The sequence below is a fragment of the Lygodium microphyllum genome, chromosome 19, assembly GCF_053477565.2.
Source record: "Lygodium microphyllum isolate KBCC chromosome 19, Lygodium_microphyllum_v1.1.10, whole genome shotgun sequence".
NCBI lineage: Eukaryota > Viridiplantae > Streptophyta > Polypodiopsida > Schizaeales > Lygodiaceae > Lygodium > Lygodium microphyllum.
The window spans coordinates 6,151,214-6,172,214 of record NC_141153.1 but is presented as its reverse complement, the minus strand read 5'-3'; the positions used below and the strand labels follow the sequence as shown (position 1 = coordinate 6,172,214).

Sequence of the window (21,001 nt, the reverse complement as noted above, 5' to 3'; positions counted from 1 at the left end):
CTACAGGAGGCTCTTCATCCTGCGTTTTGCTGCCCACGCTGACTGCAGAGGCTGCCACGTCATCCAGCGACGCAGCAACCCTTCGTTTTCCACCAGGTTCTCCCTCCTGCTGCTGGGCGACCTCCCTACAGGCTGCATTTTACTGTTCTGCAGGTCGCTTCCACTCCAGGCGGCACTTTTCCTGCTGGCGACCTCTGTCCGGGCTGTTTCCTGGTGCTGGTGGTCTCTTCTCTGGTGCTCGACATCAGTTATCTTTGCGTTTTGCAGATCCAGGTGTTTGTAGGCACTCTCTACTTGTGTCTTGGTGGTTGGTGACCACATTGCTGGTCCTATTTCGACAGCGGCACAACTTTCTTTGGTATTTTGCAGATTGGAAGATGTCTTACCAGTTTTCAGGCTTTGAAGACTCAGAGGATGAACTTCTCTCTCATCATTCCTCTGAGCGGAGGCGGGATTATCGTGAAGTTCGACATCGGGAAGACCCTCCTCGCACTCGTCCTTCTTCAGTTCATGCATCTCAGAGGGTTCCATCTACCGCGAAGGTTTCTTCAGTGAAGACTGCTTCAGATGTGCGGATGCCTTCCTTGATTCCCTCTATTCAGGTGCCGATTCTCCCTTTCTTTCCGAAGGAAGATAAGTTGGATGGTTCCAACTACTCCCTATGGTCATGCAAGGTGGCCTGCATCCTTGATACCTTTGACCTTTGGGAGCTTGTTTCTTCGCCCATCGACCGACCCCCCGTGGATTCGTCCGATGGCACCTCTATGGACCATGCAGCCTTATGGGATAGGCTCAACTCACGAGCCCGTTCCTTTCTTTTTATGAGTCTCCATGATTCTGTTCTTGTACATGTTCACAAGTTACAGACCGCGGCGGAAGTGTGGACGAAGCTTGCATCTTTGTATCAGCACAAGACATTTGCCCACAAGATTTCCCTGGAGAAGAAGTTGCGGATGCTCAGTCTTGATGGTTCTTCTTCCATGAAGGAGCACATCACGAAGATGGAGGATATGCGAGGTGAGCTAGCCTCTCTTGGTCGTCTGATATCGTCTGAGGATATGGCGATGATTCTGTTGACTCAGCTGCCATCACCCCGTTATGATGTCTTCTACACCAGCCTCCTCACTTCGAGGACCCGTGAGACACTCCTGTGGGAGGAGCTTTCCCCGCTTGTCTTGGAGCATGACGAGCGACTCAAAGAGGTGGGAGCCAGTGGCTCCACCAAGGCATTTACTGCTGGCACAGGTGGTGGCAAGAAGAAGAAACAAAAGAAGGAGAAGGCCAAGGACAAGGAGCAGGACAAGAAGGATGCGAAGGAGAAGAAGCCCAAGTGTCCCCATTGTGGGAAGGGCACTCATCCCGAGGAGAAGTGTTGGCAGAAGTATCCCCATTTGAAGCCTAAGGAGAAGGACTCGAAGGCGGCCCCAGTCACAACAGAATGTGCGTTTGTGCATGTCTTTGTTGAGGAAGACACTGCCCTAGCTTCTACCACACAGGAGAAGCCTTGGCTCGTCGACAGTGGAGCATCTTCACATATGACCTTCCGTCAGGATTGGCTTCAGGATCTTCGTTCCAGAGGGGGTACAGTCACCATTGGTGACAATTCTACAGTTCCTGTTCGCGGCGTGGGGACTTTACCTATATTTTCTGACAGGCGGTCTTCCTCCACCCAAGTTCTCTATGTCCCTGATTTGGGTTTTAACCTATTATCTGTGCATGGCCTTACTCAGTTAGGTACCCGCGTCATTTTTACACAGGATGCAGTCACAGTGGAGGATGCTTCTACAGGTGATGCTCTTTGGACAGGTGCACAGGAGGGTGGGCTTTATACGCTCACAGCCTTGGCTGCGCGGACTTCCCATGAGCTTGGGCTGCTTTGGCATGCTCGGTATGGTCATTTGAACCTCGATTCTCTTCGCCGGGCTTCTAGGAGGAAGATGGTGGAGGGACTTCCTGATTTCCCTCCTCTTCACACTTTGTGCCCTAGCTGCTTGAGGGGCAAGCAGCACCGGCAGCCTCACCCGCAGGTTGCTTCTAGGCAGGCTACTTCTCCGCTTGAGTTGGTTCACACCGACCTTTGCGGACCTATGGGCACGGCCTCCCTTGGGAAGGCCAAGTATTTGATGCTGATTGTGGACGACTTTAGTCGTTATGTGTGGCCTTATTTCTTGGAGTACAAGAGCGAGGCGTACTCCCGTTTCTGTGAGTGGCAGGTGTTTGTGGAGACCCAAACAACTTCCAAGGTTCGTGGCGTTCGAGCTGATCAAAGTGGCGAGTTCACTTCTCACCTTTTCTCTCAGTTTTGCAGGGATCATGGTATTCGGGTGGAGTATTCCCATCCGAACACACCATCAGAGAATGGTGTGGTGGAGCGTGCGAATCGGACCATGATTGAGATGGCCTGATCTATGCTGGAGCATAGGAGTCTTCCTCATTTCCTTTGGGGTGAGGCGGTGGCTATAGCGGTGCATATTCGCAACCGCTCTCCAACTTTGGCGTTATAGCACATGACTCCGTATGAGGCTTTCTTTGGGAAGAAGCCTTCTGTGTCCCATTTTCGCATCTTTGGGTGCGATGCTTTGTCCATGTGGACAAGAAGAAGAGGAAGACGAAGTTCGACTCTAAGTCGCGTAAGCTTATCTTCGTTGGTTATAGTACGACCACGAAGGGATATCGGCTCTATGACCCGACAACGCGGACGGTTGAGGTGAGCAAGGATGTGATCTTTGATGAGGCTTCGGCCTCTGAGGATCCAATTGATGGTTCCATTACAGATGTTTCTTCATCATCGACGGACCCTCCCCCACCTTCTCTCCCTTCACTTCCTTCCAGGATGCCCCTTAGCACCCCCCCTATTCCTCCTCCTTCGGCTTCCCTTTCCCCTTTGGTGGATGTGCCTTCGTCTATTACGAGCTCTTCTACCGCCACTTCGGGATCTTCACGGGATATACAGCCTTCTTCAGATGCGGAGGATCTACCTTCACTCGGTAAGGGGGATTCCCTCTTCGATTTGGGTGCTTTGCAGGTTCCGAAGACCCCCCGGTCTCCCTCTCAGCAGCAGCAGGAGTCCCTCAGGATTCCTTTATGGTATTGCCGGCTCATGCAGGATTCAGGTGTTACTCACTTTCCTGCTTCTTCTACAGGTCCACGTCGATCAGCACGTTTACAGGCCCAGCGGGACAGTTCACTATGTGTGAACTATGCTCTTATGTCACAGATTCTTCAGGATTCCGAGCCTTCCACTGTGGAGGAGGCTCTTGCACAGGATATTTGGAGACAGGCTATGCAGGCTGAGCTCGATTCCATCGAGCGAAACCATACGTGGGAGCTTGTTCCGCGTTCCGCGAAACGGAAGGTGATTGGTGTGAAATGGGTCTTTAAGACCAAATATCTTGCCGATGGCTCCTTGGACAAGCATGAGGCTAGGCTTGTTGCCAAGGGTTTTGCACAGCGTGCAGGGTTGGACTACTTTGAGACTTTTGCTCCTACAGCCAGGATGTCCACCATCCGAGTTCTTTTGGCTCTTGCTGCTCACCACCGTTGGCCTGTCTATTAGATGGACGTCAAGTCTGCTTTTCTGAATGGCGTTCTTGAGGAGGAGATTTATGTTTCACAGCCTCCTGGTTTTCTTGTACAGGGGAAGGAGGATCATGTCTATAGGCTGCGGAAGGCTCTTTATGGCCTAAAGCAGGCTCCTCGTGCTTGGTACCAGCGGATTGACCGCTTCTTTCTACAGAGTGGCTTTGCGCGCTCCGCTTATGATCCCAACCTCTACTTATGGGTTGTGGATTCTCTTTCGGTGTTCCTTATCTGTTATGTGGATGATCTTATCATTACAGGGAGCGACGCTCAGCAGGTGGAGCATACATGGTCCATTCTTCAGCAGGAGTTTGACATGACGGATCTAGGGATCCTTCACTTCTTTCTAGGCCTGGAGATCTATCAGATGGCACAGGGCATTTTTATCTCGCAGCACAGGTATTTCTCCGAGCTTCTTTCGGAGTTTGATATGGCTGAGTGTCGGCCTATCTCATGCCCCATGGACCCCGAGTCCAAGCTTTTGACAGCTGGAGTTCCTCTTCCCGATCCCACCCGTTACAGGTGCCTTGTCGGCTCTCTTATTTGGCTGCTTCATACTCGGCCGGATATCTCTTTTGTGGTGGCTTTATTGTCTTCTTTTATGCAGATTCCTACCCAGGATCACTGGCAGGTGGCCTTGCGGGTTCTTCGCTATTTACAGGGGACTCGATCCTTTGGGATCATGTATGGAGATGGAATTACCCTTTCTGGATGGAGTGATTCTGATTGGGCAGGTGATGTGGATTCGAGACGATCCACTACGGGTTATGCTTTCACCCTTGGATCTGGTGCTGTCTCTTGGAGCAGCAAGAAGCAGCCTACTGTGGCACTTTCTTCTACAGAGGCTGAGTATCGGGCCCTATGTTTGACCGCTATGGAGGCAGTTTGGCTCCATCGCTTACTTGCGGAGATTGGCTTTTCCCAGACCGGACCCACGGAGTTGCGTGTGGATAACCAGAGTGCTCTTGCTCTGGCCAAGAACCCAGTGTTTCATGCTCGCACGAAGCATATTGAGGTTCAGTATCACTATGTTCGAGAGCGGATCGTGGATTCGGAGCTGGTGGTGGTCTATCGTCCTACGGCGGCCAATGCAGCTGATCTCTTTACGAAGCCTTTGCCTCAGGCTTCTTTGCTTCATCACATGCGGTTCTTGGGTCTTCAGACTCTCCCAGGAGTTGAGAGGGGGTGTTAGCCTGCTCTTTATCATTCTCAGTCTGTCATCTCCTGGTTGTGAGCTCCTGTCAGAGTCTGACAGGAGACAGAGGAGCTCTGTCAGTTCATTTTGTGGCTGCCCTGGTTAGCCAGCAGCCTTGGGTGTCATACAGCCCAAACTGGGCTGTTTTTTTGTCCAGACTGCCCATTTTCTGGGCAGTCGGCCAGATCTGCCAGATCTGGCTGGTCGGCCAAATCTGGCCAGGTCGGCCAGTTTGCTGGCCTGGGGGCTATATATAGCAGCCCCCCCAGTCATTCCAGTACTATGCTCTGCAGGTTCAGCATTGCCTCCGTCGTCTCCGTCTCCGGCATTGGTGCTGCCACTGCTTCCAGTCTGTCCTGGTTCCCTCACTGACGCTCCGGGCTGTGTGCAGGGACTGTTCTGTCCATTTCAGTGTATTCAGCATTCATCTCAGTCAGTGCAGACTTTCTTCCTTCATTCTCAGCTTTCTCTCTCCTCTCCTCTGTGTTCGTGTTCTTCTTCCGTTGCGCACTCTCACAGGGACAACCCAGAACTTCATGAAGAATGGCTTGAGAAGAACAAGAGTACACTCGCCATCATTGGGCTTGGCCTCTTTACAACCTTCTTCATCATGTTGATCTCATGAAAATGGCAAAATAGGTATAGGGTGGCCTTCAATTTGGGGGAGATGAATAATTCCTAATTATTTATAAAGATGCAATTATTTAGTATATCCTGCAGTCCTTTAGAGACTCTTAACCAACATCTTGATCATTTAAGTCTCCTTTACCAAGTCTCAATAGTCATCTAGATGACTACGATAGAAAGGTTGTAATTTTTAATAGTTTAATGAAAGAAGCATAGTTCAATGAAATTGTGACAGCTCTTGAGGTGACTTGAGAATTGAAACACTAGGAGATGTTCGCCATCCTTTTGTATGACGACAGACGTAGTAAAGGTGACGAAAGGCATATTAAGATATTGACATAGCACTAACAGCCTTCTACAACAAGAGAGAACCATGCAATTGCAACTACATTGGTCATAGTGTTGATCGATGCATTAAAAAAAAAAGGACAAGCAACACGCCCACTATACCATTGCTCACACCCTATTTGATAGTGACCATGACAAGCCGCCTACTACTTTTGACATGGCCCTTAATATATCTATTCAGTCATTCTCTTGGCAATGATGCACTCTATCAATATGCATTTTGAATTAAATCATAAATAAATAATATAATATAATATATTTTGAAATTAGATAGTGACCATGCCAATGTACGTGTTAAGATCTTTCTAACACATCTATCTATTGCGTGGGGTACTTTGCTCATGTTTTTACTTGAAAAGATTTGAACCTTCCTTTTATGATTCTATTAGGAGTTCTATTTTAGGGAGGAATTGTAACCACTTTACGCATGACCTTTGAGTCGATCTTGAAAGCTATACCCATATATTTGACCGTTGGTCATGTGTCCAGTGCCTCTGAGCTATGCTAGCTTTTGATCAACTTTTTAGCCATACACATGCACCTCTAAACCGTTTTTTACTTTAGATCCAAGAGCTTCTCGGTAGACCATATCATGACCATCCTCATGTTGTACCTCTCTCACTTACATATCTCCTTTTTCAGAATCATTATATGGGACTAGACACTATCTCTTTGAGGTAGGACCTTCCCATTTTCATTTCTTTGTGTTTTTCGTGTCATGGGTTCAGCTACCCATGACCCCAAGGGGGTTTGTTAGTCTTATGTAGGAGAGTGTGTGCTCACACCTTAGGAGAGAGAGAGAGAGAGAGAGAGAGAGAGAGAGTGTGTGTGTGTTGTGGACACCTTTTAAACCCATGATGAAAGGATGAGGTGATGATGAAGAAGTAGAAATTTTGACAGTCAATCCAGAGTTGACACCCTGTATCTAGCGGATATTCTACAGATTAGTCAACAAAACCTTAGTCCATCAGCAGTCCCATGTATATCTTTCTCCTAAGCAAGACAAGGCCAGTTCAGAAGCTGTTTTGGTCTAGGAAAATCTTGCTTTTGGAGATTTAGCACCAGCATCTCACATTTTTGTTCCCTCCTCCCAATGCAGAAGAGCCGTAGTGTGCTTTAGTAGTGCTGGAGGGCCCAGAACCCTCTTTAGCAGCAATGGCTTCTAAGGACCAGTGTGCTCCACAAGAGGCCTCTCACAATTTGACCGTTGCTGTGGATGGCGGTGGGATGCCAATGGTTGCCATTGTAGAGGCCGGTGTAGTGGCTAAGGATATTGTCAGAGTTAAAAAGCAACTTTTTGAGTAGTGTTATGCTTTTTCAACTCTGCAATTTACTCTGGAGGATCAACCTTGGGAATTTAGTGCTTCATATGGTTTGGATACTAGCAAGATGAATTCAAGGCCCATCTGGCTTTATTGAAGAGCTCTAGCCAGAATGTCAAATGTACTAGTGAACTTCTGACATCCTTGTTGGTTGGGAAGCTGGTTTGGAAGACTTAACCTAAATAAGGGGACATTGGGTAGAAGAATGTTGGGTCTATAGATAAATGGCAAGGTGATGTGGAGCTGTGGAGCCCTGAGGCCACAATAGATGTTAGTAAGTACTCTCAAGTGTTGCAACTTTAGGGGGCAGTTAATTGTCTTTGAAGCCTTATCTTCCAAGCATATGATGCCGTTCCATAGTTTGGAGGAGCAGCATGAGTCGGCGGACGTTGTGCTGCCTTGACCATGTAGAGAATATGGCTGCCATGGTTTGAGTGGAGTGGAATCAACATAGCAAGATGTACTTGATACGGCATGATTCATTGAAATGGAAAGCGTCATTAGTTTCCAAATCCCTTGACAAATATGAATTTGTATGCAACCTCTTGAATTCTTTGTAGAATCTTGTAAAGTCCATGTTGCCTTTTGCAAAGCTTTACAAAACGGCTTTCATTTGAACTCTTTCTTGAGTCACACTCTCTTAGACTAAAGGAAAATTAAACCTTATTTTAATACAAGTTATTTTTTTCTTTTTGATGTTTAAAGACAACTTGTAGTGGTAGTTAAGATCATCTAGTGGCAGTTTTAATATATCCAAAAACTGTATCCAAGTCTTGTAACAAGCTTATTAGCAACAAAGGTTTCATTTTTGAACGTCATCTTGGGTAGCAATTGGGGCTTTTGATCAATTCTGGTTTTGCCTATACAAGTGTGAGTAGGATAACCATTCTCAATTATAGCATTTTTCTCTCACATTTGGAGTCATCTCATTGATTACTATATGGCTCGAGATTGCACTCAACATATCAATCTCCATTTTGAGCTTCAAGAATTTTCTATTAAGGAAGGGGATAATCTAAGTTAAGTTGGCCGAATATAGACAGTTACTCTCGGAGTTTGCCATCCACTATTGGCTCCCGGGATTCAGACGACGATCAAGTCACATTCTTCTTGAATAAGTTGCCTGACAAATACTTCCATTTTATTTCAGCACATTATCTCACTCCCTAGATTGCCAACTTTCTACAAGTTTGAGTGTTAGTTTTTATGTTACGTAAAGCTGCACGATCAAGTCCACCAACAGCCATTGACACACATCCATTTAGAGGCACAAGGATTAATTGTCTCTTCTTTGAGAGGAAAAATCACTAGTTGCAAGAACTCGCAAGATGCAAAGGCAAGCCAAACCAAGGGTGACACCACTTCATCCAACGGAGCTTAAGAAACACGACTCCTTTGGTACCAAATTGCTAAGAAAAATAGGTTTTGCACACACTGCAAAAGATCGAGCCATGTGGATATGGAGTGTCATACCAAGGCCTAGGGTCTTCCTCCTAGAAAACCACCACAGACTCTTGCAACTGCCTTCACTTTGGCTGGCTAGTCTAGTGGGGCTACGCTTGCCATTGATGCACCATCTGTTCCAATAGCCATTGGATATGTGACACATGGAGAATCTCAGCAACCTATCTCCTTTACTACTCATCTCTGTGCTTCCAAATTTTGATCTCTTTTGCAGGGTTTTGTATTTCAGTGTAGAGCTAACATACAACCTTACACTAGTCCTTCCTAAGTTGGGGACAAAAGATGCGTATCATTCCTTTCATGATTCCATCTACTTGGAGTTTTGCTATTCTACCAGTATGGAGGTCTTTCCTCCTGCAGCGAATTGTACAATATCTCTCTTGATACTATCATGGCAGTGACCTCTATTCTTACTCTTCCATATGGTTCTCGGCACAAAGACTGACATCCTCGGGCTCCTCTTCCTTCTTCGGCATCGATATCCTAGTTGAAAGGAGGTTCCTATTTTTCTTGGTATTCTATAAGTTTTTGCACTTGTCTTTGACATTGGCCTTTCCCCCCCTATTGTACCTTTTCCTATGCATTGTACGATTTCATTATCTTTGTACTAGGGCACTTAGATAAATAAATAATTTTTTCACGAGCAACATTGTCCAAGTGGTACTTGTTGTATGAGCATTCTTCAACATGTAGCATACTTTGCATCCCATTATGCAGAGCACCCCTAGATGGACCATAAGTTGTTTTCACTAACAGATTACACCACCATCCTTCTTCACATGATACTTCATCACCTTTTCCTCATCATCGACATCCTTGAGTAGTTGGTTAAGCTTGTACTATTTTGTGATGTGTTGGATATATCATCCCTACTCCCGTCTTCTAGGTCACTATTACTTAATTAGCAACCACATCTAAAATTAAATTTTCACCTAAAAAAACAAAAAAAAAGAAAGTTCAATGTGGTTCCATCTGCCTTTGCAAGGCTTGGTAGGCTATAGGGCAGTTGACGATCATCCTTTGTTTGATGCCCTATCCTCTTCAAGATGACTACTTGGACTCCCTTAGTAAGATTTGAGAGAGTTTCAATGGTTCCCCAAAACCTTGATTTTTTGTGGCACCCTTTAGTATCTATAAATAGACAAGTTGCCCACCATTCAATCTTATCCTTTGGTGCAAGTTTCTCTCTATCGTGTAGATTTCAGTCATTAGCCACCTACTATCTATTGTCCAACCATTACCGACTACAGCTCATCACTATCCATCCCTAGGCAGCTTATTTTCAATCATCGCCCTACTGTTTTGAGGTCTCCATCTATTACATCATCATAGCACCTGATCAGCCTGTGTTTTCAGCATCTGGTGCAAGGCGACACGCTGCTGCCATCTCTCCACCAGGGAACTGCCGCAGTACCTACGTTTTTGCTCTCCAACAGACCTTCTACATCAACAAACATCTCTCTTTTTGTCACTGACAATTCTTTGCCTTAACATTATCTCATCTTCGAGTAGTGGTTACTATACTTGGGATTTGTCTCTAATGGACGTCACTCACTGACATTGCATTGCTCTGCCCTTAGAGATTTTCTACACTCTTATATTCATTTACAACATTCATTCACTTCAAAGTTTCTTCTCTCTATATTTCTTTCTATGCTTGAGTTTTGAGTTTTTGCATTTTTTGTTTTGCGTTTAGGATTTGAGTTTTGCTTGTCTCTGTCGTCTGAGTCAATGTTTCAATCCTGGTTATAGTGCAAATCCTAGCATATCTTCACACTAAGAGTTGCATGTAGTAAAAACAAAAAAATATGAAGAGGCAACAAAGAAGTTGGTGGAGCTATATAACCAACTTCATGTAAAGGGTTCATTTGTACCCACAATGAGGTTCCAATGTCCTTGAGATTCAAGCACTTGTTGCATGAAGTTTGACCACATGGTGAAATTCGACCCTTTAAAACGTATCTTATTTGTAAAGGCATTCTTGGCTGTTGCAATAGGAGTGGTAGTGCTAGGATATGGCGAAAGTGTATAGTGAGGATAGGGTGAATAGTGCGGATAAGTTGGGGGAGTGGAGTACTCTTGGGAAGCAATCCTAGAGTGCCTACCATTCATATGAGAGTTGTGCATAGCAGATCCATATGTGGGCAAGGGCAGATTGGGTATGGGCACGGTAACCGCCTATGGAGCCCAAGGAAAAAAAAGGTGCATGAGACATTATGAATCAAAATCAAGTCGTGTGTGAGTCTCGCACAAAGACTAGCTTTCACAATTTCTCAGGATACTCGTTAGAAGAGCATTGGCTCTGATACCATGCAAAGATATACTAAGGTTTGCATTGAGGAAACAGAGCAAGTACGACTAAGACTGAAACACAAAGACTAAGACACATATAAGTAAAACTCATAGCCAAAATGCAAAATGCAAAAACTCAAAACTCAAACACAAAGAAAAGAAACTCTGAAGTGAATGAATGCAAGAGTGTACAGAATGCCCAAGCGCAAACGATGCGGTGTTAGAGAGTGACGTCCACCAGAGACGGATCCCAAGCTGTAGTAACCACTAGGCAGAGATGAGAGAGTGCCAAGGCAGAGACCTATCAGGCGACAACAAGAGAGATGTTTACTGAAATAGAGGGCTTGTTGGACAGTAAAAATGCAGGTACTGCAACAGTCGCTTGGTGGGAGAGATGGCAGCAACTTGGTACTAGATGCTGAAAACGTAGGCTGATCGGGTGCTATGATGACGCAGCAGGTGGAGACCCCCAAACAGCAGGGCAATGGCTGAAAATAGGCTGCCTAGGGCTGGATAGTGATGGGCTGCAGTTGGTGATGGCTGGACAGCAGATGGTAGGTGACTGATGATTGAAATTTGCACAGTAGAGTGAGAAACTTGCACCAAAGGATACGGCTGAATGGTGGGCCAGAAAATTAGGGTATTGGGGTACCACCGAAACTCTCTCGAAACCATGTATCAAATTTTTTATTAATTAATTGTGTTTTGGGGCTGTTTTAAAACCTAATCAGCTGTAAAGCGTGTTTTAGCTCAACAGTTAGTACCTTTTACATATATGGATCATAATGAAAATGAAAAGTTGAGTTTTGTCCTTGTATTCTGAAATAGTATTTTGCCCAAATAAAGTGGTAGCCCTAGGATGTATATATCAGAATGAGTCCCATTGCTGCACTTATCCATGATGTTTTATATAGCACTATACCTATCATATAATTTTGGCAATTGTATGAGGAAATCCATAGCAATGCCTCCCAAGTTTCAAAATCATTGGAATTGACTGCAACAAGTTTGTAGTCCTATGTCTGTCAAAGTTTACCGTTTTACAAACAATGCTCTCAGACAACGGCCTTTGTATCCTTGCAAAGACTAGGGTAGAAGTGATCTCTGTCCAAACCTTGTATACTGTCTATAATCCTTCTATAACAAGCAATTGCATGATATTCTTCTATAATTGTCAGGTGAAAGTCTTTTGACGATAAATGATTGCCTCCAGTGCATGTAGATGTTGTGTATATGTTGGAAGCCAAGCAAGAGAAATGTGTTGGGCTAAGCTACTTTGTTCAATTACAGATTATGTACAAAGCACAAGACAGACCAAGAAGATTGAGATATATCTCCAAATGTTGTATAGTGTCAATAATCCCTCTACAACAAGGAATTGCATAATATTTTTCCATAGCTTTCTTGCGAAGGTATTTTGACGATAGGTAATTGCCCCTTTTGCATATAGATGTATCATGTTGCTTATGTGTTGGAATTCAAGCAAGAGAAAGGCGTGGGCTAAATTACTTTGTTGGAATCCAAGCAAGAGCTTTAAAGTTGTTGGCTAAGCGACTTTGTTCATTTACAAAATATGTATAAAGCACAAGACAGACCAAGAAGATTGATATTTGTGTCCTTCAAAATGAACCAGTAGGTTCTCTACATGTGTTTCAACCTTTAAGTTAGCCTCCTGCTTGGACAAAGGCTTACAGTCTTTCCACATTCTTATCATTTTGACTTTTGGGACGTAATGTCATGCTCAATTTACATGTTTGCACAATGTTACATGATTTACTGATTGATCGACTAACTTCCTGTAAGTGATGTTATCTTTGACAGAAGTCACAAATCTTACATTAGCATGGAATGTCCCTCTCACAACATTTCTTACTGGGTTTGAAACCTGTTACACTTGTTACCAGACTTGAAAACCTATTTGGATGCTGACAATGGCACCTGCCAAGCAGAAACTCCATTATTGCCTTGACATAAATAAACTTGCTTACATATCCCCTAGATCTACTGGGACCTTATACCTCTTGGCTTTTCTTGGAGAATGTATTGCAACTGACAAGGCTGTGGAAGATGTCAGATAAAGCTTGGCCAACCAGATGAAGTCCTTGGCTTGATGATGACTTCTGGTCTTATGCTACTAAAATCAGCTTCCTATTTTCCAATATGTGTACACTTCTTATTGCCAATCTTTACTGTCCACTTCCTTCAGTATGGCTGATTTTCCCCCTTCGTCTGCAAGATGATGCCCCGTTCAACATTCATTGAAAGTAGGACTAATTGGGTACACCAGATAGCATTTACATTTTTCTCAGACTACATCGAAGAATGGGGCAGTTTCTAGCAATGGAAACTTTGCAATGCTTGCATCTTGTGGTCTCCCTTGTCTCTATTTGTGGAGATCTTCCAGCTGTATCGGCTACTAGCGTTTAAGCTGGATGATGATATTTAATGATGGGCTGACCTGAGTTGGTTGGTACTTCATGTTTGTAGTCCGGGTGATTGCCATGTTCTGCATTTTGGTCGTTGATTGTCTGTTATGACTGCACACTGTAGGCCTTAATCCTGCAGATGCCCGTTTTTAACTTTACGATTCTGGATAGGCACTCCTTAGTCTATTTGAGCTACTAGTCTGCTTCTCTCATACATGATGAGAGCCTCGGATCTGTTGTAGTCTGCTGCATTTTCTACTCTTGGATACCTCTCTGCAGAAAAATACAGCTGTCCCCTTTTTGTCCCTGGGTGCTGCACAGCAATGAAAGCAAGATAGAAATGTTGTGCCAAACTACTTTATGTATATTGCATTCCCCCAATCGTGGTGGTGTGAGAAAGCCCCATCCCTGTGCACTTTTTACTCTCTTGGATGGAAGGGTATTTTTCCTCATGAACAACCACTTTGGGTGTAGGCTATAAACACTATGGTTTGTCCTTTCTATTCATTCCATCTGCTATTAGAATATACATTCTTACCTTTATGATCTGTGGTCGTCCCATTTTGGGTCTTCTACTCATGCACCTCTTCTTTTTGTCATTGCTTCACAAGTTCACCAGGGTCAAATTAAAGTCATGCATTGCTGTCACCAAGCTCATATGAATTAATTGGCTTTGGTGCATGCACGTTGTCATGATCTCTAGACTCTCACATGTTTCAGCCATCATATTGCACGCCTTCAAATTCAGTATTTAGCTCATCATGGCAAATTTGGGGATTGATTGGTACATCCCTGTTCAGACATCCTCGTATTTTTCTGAGTTGTTTTGGTGCAAAACCCCTTGATCAGGGCACTTTTTTTCCTCTTGGAGGTTTTATTTCCTTTCTTGGGTTGCAAGGATCGAAGCTGGCAGCATAGCTGGAGCTTTCAAATTTGTTGGCTCTATATGGTCACTCTAGACATCTTATAGATGGAGTAGCAGACTAACCAAGGATGGAAGATCATTAGCGGACTGTTGAGCTACCAAAATGTGCCTTCTAAATCGTCATATTCTTCTTGGCTTATTAAACAGCCCCAAACAAGCATTTTTCCATTTTTGTATGACATTATAGACTTCTTCTTTCTTATGCCCAGTTCATTCAGTTGCCACCTCTCCATCTTCATTATCATACCCTCATCAACGGGTGTTCACCTTGCTTGCCAAAGCTGCTGGCCTGCTTCCTATCGCTGCCACCCAAACTTTGGTGGTGCTGCCCCTTGCTGCCAGCCTGTTGCCTACCTTGGACAGCTGCTGTCAGCTTGCCCGATGGACCTTTCATTCGTAAGCTACTTCAGGACCTGTAGGCAGGTGCATTTCTGATGCAGCCGCTGTGATTTGCTTTAAGCGGAGCTGCACTCAAGATCTGTATAAGAGGGATCACTCTCCGACACTCCCTCAGTCCACTCCCGTGAGAGACAATGGCTGTTGGATAGTCTTTGGATCTTGAGCTCTTTACATTTTGTGTCACACTCTCTTCACTCATTCATTCATAGATAAGAAACATCTCCCTTTTTGCGTTTTGCATTCTTGTCTGAGCTCACACTGTTTTAGTTGTATATGTACACTTTATGTTTTCTTTGTGCTACTGTAGCATATTTTCTTTGTGCAACCCTAGCATATCTTCACATGAACTCCTTTGACAGTCAAGAGTTCAGAAATTTGGCTTGATATTATTCACCCTTGAAATGGTTAATAGAAGAAACTCCATGGATACTAAGATTCTGAGGGAGAGGTATGGAGCTTTTTAGAGGTTTGGCAGCTGGGTCCTTTTCTTTGTGACAAAAGAGGAGAAATTCAGTTGCTTTACAAACCACCAGTGTGGCTTTTTATTACCCGCACCTTTTGTGCAAGGATACTTCCCTTTAACACGACCAGCTTCGGAACTGTTTTTTATTTTATCTATGTTTGGGTCCTGGGAGACTTGGTTGCACCCTAGCCTTCCATGCCCATAAAGGGAAAATTTTGTAGCCTGATGGGCCTTTTTAACTGATAGAAGTACCAAAACAAAAAAACTTGTACTTGTGTGCCACTTTTTCTTTAAGCTTCAGTGGATCAGATTGAGTGGGTAAGCTTGATGAGAGGTAGACTTAGGAAAGTGTAGATCGAAGTAAACATAGGAAGGTCTATTGTGGGATATGTAAGTTTTAGGGTTTGCTATTTCTTAATGTCTTTCATTGATCAATCAACAACCCAACAGAACTCCAACAACAAAACTCAAACTGAATAAGAGTTCAAAAAGCATGTTTTGCTTCAGATGGTGTGGGTTCACTTTTGATGTCGGATATGAGTTTCACTTCTTTAGTGTGGATGTGAGTGGATCTCACCTTCTTGCTTTGAACACCTTGTTTGCATAAGGTAATCTTCTGTGGTAGTTACTGTAACAGTTGCCCGATATCTGTACTCTTTGTACATTTGTTCTTTCTTTTCATGATATATTGATTCTAACTGCAGTTGATTTTCTCTAAACAGGTTAAAGAATTATCAGCTGGATTAGGGATGATAGAAGTCCCTCATGTGTTGAACTCAGAGCTGTCTCAAAAAGGTCAAATCAAGAGTTCAGCTTCACCTTGTGCTGCTTTGATTTCTTGGGATGAGGATGGAGATTACAGTCTAGATGCAAAGCTCTATCTCACATCTTCTCGTAGCTTTAGAATGATTCAATTGAGACAGCTTGAAACTACATCCTGCTCTCTGGAGAAGTTAACTGAACTTGATCTAGATTCACTGTACGGGTTTTTCTGTCGCAGCAACTCCACCAGTTCTCTGACTGGTGCTCCAGGAATGGTTCAGTCAGGTCAGCAGGATTTGCATAGGGCTAATCTTGAAATGGGCAGTAACCCACACCCTCCCACTTTCAGTCCCTATATGAGCTCTTCAACGTACTCAGAAACAAGTCCATTCATGAATAACATAAGTAACAGATTTGAGAGGAAAGAGACAAAGAATCAGGATGCTGCTAATAACAAGCAAGTGGAAGACACAATCACAGATAATTATTGTATCAAGTCATGTACAAATGAACTAGATATCAACAAGGAGAAGCTTGACAGGAAATTGATGAAGGAAAATAAGTTTGAAGAAAGAGAAACTGAGAGTTTTGGTTATGGAAAAACTGAACAGGAGCAGGGATTGTCCAGTGGGAGGGCTGATCGATGGAATGAAGAGGTTTTACACTTAAGCCAAACGCAGGCCCAAGACAAGCACCAGAGATTTTCTTCTGATATTGAATGTCATAAGAATTTGATAGTTTCTGAAAGAGAACAGGCATGGGAGGAAGGCCTAGAGCAATGCAAAGAGGAGTGCTCAAAAGATAAGTTTTTGCAGGTGCTGCAACCTGACCATGTGATGGGGAAGAGAATGGCTGGATCAGATGCTGGCTTGCCATTTTCTCATAAGGTTGGATCTGATCATGGCATCGATAGAGTACAAATCAGAAAACGGGACCGCGAGAATGTGGAGAGCTTTACCCTAATTAAAAAACTCAAAGATTCGAGACAACTTAGTGAACAAGCTAGTGAGCATGGTTATGAGGCAGATGAGAAAGTTGGAACTAGAGAGTTGCTCTTTATGCCAGAAGTTGAACTTGGCAAACTACAAGATTTATTTCCGTGCACGAATTTGAAGGAATCAGAGAAATCATTGATATGTGAGGATGGGCTAGAGCTAGACCAGGGAAAGAGCAAGCACCCAGACTTAAGCTGTGTGAGTGTTGAAGCCATTCCTGAAACAAGCAAGGGACCGAACAGAGCAGCAGTGCTGTCATTTGAAGTAGAACGCTCAACTGAGATGGAAGCAACTTTTGTTCCCCTTTCATTGAGATCAGGGGAAAATAGAGGTGTGGAAGACATGGATCCTTCACATTGGGATAATATGCTCATTGGCTCCCCCCATGCCAGTGTAGAAAACAAGGAAATAATCTTGGAGTTCCGTTTGGATGGTAATGACAAAGAGACTCAGACATGGCTTTCTTCAAAGCAAACTAACTTGTATCTACAAGAGGAATATGGTATGTCAGCCACGACACTTCAAGAAAATATGGTTATACAGGTTTCATCACATCGTGTTAATTATATATTCGAGGGTTGATGGGTTATGATTAGTCTATTCTCACCTTTGCTTATGAGCAAATTATGGTGATCAGACCTGTGCTTGAATTATGGGGAAGAGTATTGATGTTAATTTATTTCGCTCAAGAATCAAGCAGACTGACTTGAAAATTCTTTTGCACAGGTGTGAATGCTACAATCAAATCAGAACTGTCTGTGCCTTACTTGAACTCAAAAACAGAATCACAACCTGGTTAGTCTTGTAATACTCTTTTTTGTAATCATGAGTCATTGCTACAGTTTTAATTTCTTGTTTGTTTTTGGGTTATCATTTACAGGCCCGCTCCTTGTGAAGATCTCTATGCCTGTCCTGGACGGTTGCGATGCTACAGAAGCAAAATGGTTTGTTGACCAGGCAGCTTATATGATCAAGGCCATTGCTTCTCGAGGAGTGTTTATTAAGTGCCTGTGGTACAAAGGTCCAGTCCAGCTGCAACCAGGTTATGGACCTCTGTCGATTCCGGCTGTTGTGAAGAAAATAAAGGGTGATGATGGGAAAAATCTTGAGAGAATGCAAGATATTACAGGTGTCATGATTGGGGTTGTTTTGAGAAAAGGTGTAGTTGCTGCTCCCCATGAGCCTAAGCCTCAACCTCGGCTTATTGGGTTACGTCTGAAGTGTATCAGGAGGAAGGGTTTAGTGGAAGCGTCAAAGCAAGCTGAGGCTCTTCTTGCATGTGTCGCAGACCACTTTTCTAAAGAACTAGCCAACCTTGCAGATCTGCGTGAAGCACGGCTACAACAAATTGAGTCAGTTTCCAACCAAAATTCACCATCAACACATGCAGCAACCAAAAATCTACTTCCTGACCTATCAGTCAAGGGGGAAGATGCTGGAATTAACAGTCCTGCAAGCTCTCTCAAGTTGGTTGAGAAATCACCTTTTGCTGTCATGAGAGAGACTGATACCTATTTTACTTCCAAAACTGCTCCTATGAAGAAAGATCCTGAGAATGACATACATATGGAACCAAGGAAAGTTTCCTCTAGACCCTTGTATGTGAGTAACTTACCGGATAACATCACACCTATCAAGATACGCCATATTTTTGAGAATGTAATAACAGATAAACTTGGCATTGTTGCTGGAGGTGAGAGTGGTTCTGATTTGGTTGTGGATGTGAGATATATTCAAGATAAGTTTTGTGCTTTTGTGGAACTGGCAAGTGATGACCTCCTCAATGCTTGTTTGAGATTGTATAAAGAAGACACGTCTGTATTTCAAGGGTTGAGTGTTGAATTAGGGTTTGCAGCAAATACAAAAACAGAGAGGCAGAGCTCGTTTTCAAGGATTGGACCGAGAAATGGTCATGCAGAACATGCCAGGTCTACTTCCATGGGTAGACACAAAGTAGAGGATTATGATAGAAGACAGTATGGAGCCCTTAGCAATGAAAGTGATTCTGATTATGGCCATGATTTATGGTTTGATGATAATGATGGAGGGAGAGGCGACCATCCTGTTGACAAACCTAGACCTTTGTTTTTGAGTGAGTTAATGAGGAACGCATCAGGCGCAACCATCAAAAAGCTGTTTGAGGACATTATCACTGAATATATAGGCCCTTCTTTAGTCTGCTCGAGTGGGAGACAACTGGTCCTTGATGTAAGATACGTTCCATCACGAGGGTGTGCTTTTGTTGATCTGGCTACTCCTGAACTTGTGGAGTTCATGCTGGATCTGCACTCTCGAAGGCCAGAAGTTTTTATGAATATGAAAATGGAACTTGGTAGGAGGCCAGTTCCTTTCTCAATAGAAGCTGAGAAAAGGTCGAACATGAATGCTCGTGATGGGTTACATGGCAAGTCTTTGAAGTATGGATACGGATACCGTTCCTCAGGCTCTCACAAGAAGACAGAAAAACGACCTCATGGTGGTCAGAGTCCTCTAGAGTATAATGAAGACTCCAAAAGTGATGATTATTTCAGGCAAGGTTCTCGGGCTAAAAAGCAACGGTCTGATCCTGAGAAGACCGTCTATGCTGATAGGCTCCCTGGGAACGCGTCAGAGGGAATGATAAGGAGAATATTTGAGCGTGTCTTGGTGCAGCATATGACTCGGAAAGAACTTGATGCAGTGGGTGATACCATGATAACTGAAGTTCGACACATCCCACCAAAGTATTGTGCTTTTGTGGTGTTTGCCACTGAAGAGCTCACCAGATTAGCACTGCATTTATACAATCAGGATGAAGAAATTTTTGAGTGCATGCGTCTAAAACCTCATTTTCATTCACGCCTGGAGGACTTGTACAGTGATGATGTGCCGGATCAAGATACTTGTCGGCCCCCTTTGTTCAAGGACAAGGGTTCAGATCTGGAAACCAGTGACCATGTACGGTACCGGCAATCTGATAGCTATGACGCGCGAAGCAGATTGGCTGCTCACCGAGCAGTTACTGCAACTGCCTTCATCGAGGTGGACCGGAGAAAGTCTGTTTACGTTGATAAGATTCCGGACGGCCTTTCAGAATTTTCGATGAGGGAGATGTTTGAAAAGGTGTTTCAGCACAGAAGGCCTGGATACGATGGCCACATAGTTTCGCAAGTTGCATACTTTAGGGACAAGTTCGATCCCAGCAAGTTGTGTGCATTTGTGGAACTGAAAACTGAGGAAGCGACGCAAGATCTGGTAGACTTTTACTACGCAAACCAGGATGCATTCGAAGGAATGAGAATCAGGCCGGGATTAAAGTATAGCAACTGACTAGCTGTAAATAAATCAGTTTAACGGGCAGCGTCTCCCGAACAGATAAGATACACAGGACAGGGTAACGGGGGCTCGCCTGTGAGTTTGATGTTCACGACTCCAAAGTGGCGGATCAGCCTGCAAAAACGGCTTGGCAGTCGGACATTTGTAATTCCTTGCAAAACACTCAAGTCAGCTTTCGCCATGCACTTGAGTACTACCCTCTTCTCTTTGTTGTAGGAGGGGGGGGTATCGCTGGCTGTGCATGAAGCTATCTATGTACCTTAAAATCGAATGATATGAGATGTTGTACTTGTTCTTGCCTGTGTGGCCACCTAATCGTACCTATTATTATTGAGTCAAAGCTTACCCTTTGCCTTTGCATTGGATCGGTGACCGTTGCAACATACACCTCCATTTGATTGGCCAAAGGTTGATTAGATTGGTCGCAATCTTTTTGTGCGGCCTTATATTCAAAAATGCATCCATGCTAAGGTCCCGCTCCGTATCTATCTATCTATCTATCTATCTATCTATCTATCTATTCGATCAAAGGATTAATAAGGAGATGATGGTGGAGTTTTAGGGCTCTCTCATCGGCCAACCCCAGCAACGTTTTCGAGACTAAAAGGGAGCGTGTCCTTTGGGGGCTGAGCTGCTTCATATCGATAGTTTGACCGTTAAAACGCATTTTTACGGTACTCACTTGGAAAAACAAGGTATAATGGATGGAGGAATGTTAAAGAGGACACTTTGTTGGCCCCTTTACCTTAATATCGATGGCCATTCAAGTAAAAACTAGGAAAATCAAGAGTACAATAATAAATATCTTAAAGTTGAAAAGTGTCAATGTTGTAATCGTCGACACTTTGGTGGGCTATAATTGAGAGCTCATGAGTTTAAATCTCATTTT

At 43.9% G+C, this 21,001-nt stretch overlaps 1 protein-coding gene across 2 annotated transcripts in view; it reads left to right on the top strand.

The window, feature by feature from the left end:
- The window catches only part of LOC148019525 (uncharacterized), a 95,449-nt gene extending 75,037 nt beyond the window's left edge, over nt 1-20,412 (top strand). For both annotated transcript variants that reach the window (XM_087701018.1, XM_087701016.1), the window contains 3 exons: nt 15,763-17,299; nt 17,524-17,592; nt 17,678-20,412. In XM_087701018.1, coding sequence (XP_087557144.1) covers nt 15,763-17,299; nt 17,524-17,592; nt 17,678-20,106 — 4,035 coding nt within the window. In that variant the 3' untranslated portion in view covers nt 20,107-20,412. The remainder of the gene's footprint in view (nt 1-15,762; nt 17,300-17,523; nt 17,593-17,677) is intronic.
- Nucleotides 20,413-21,001: the final 589 nt, after the last annotated feature.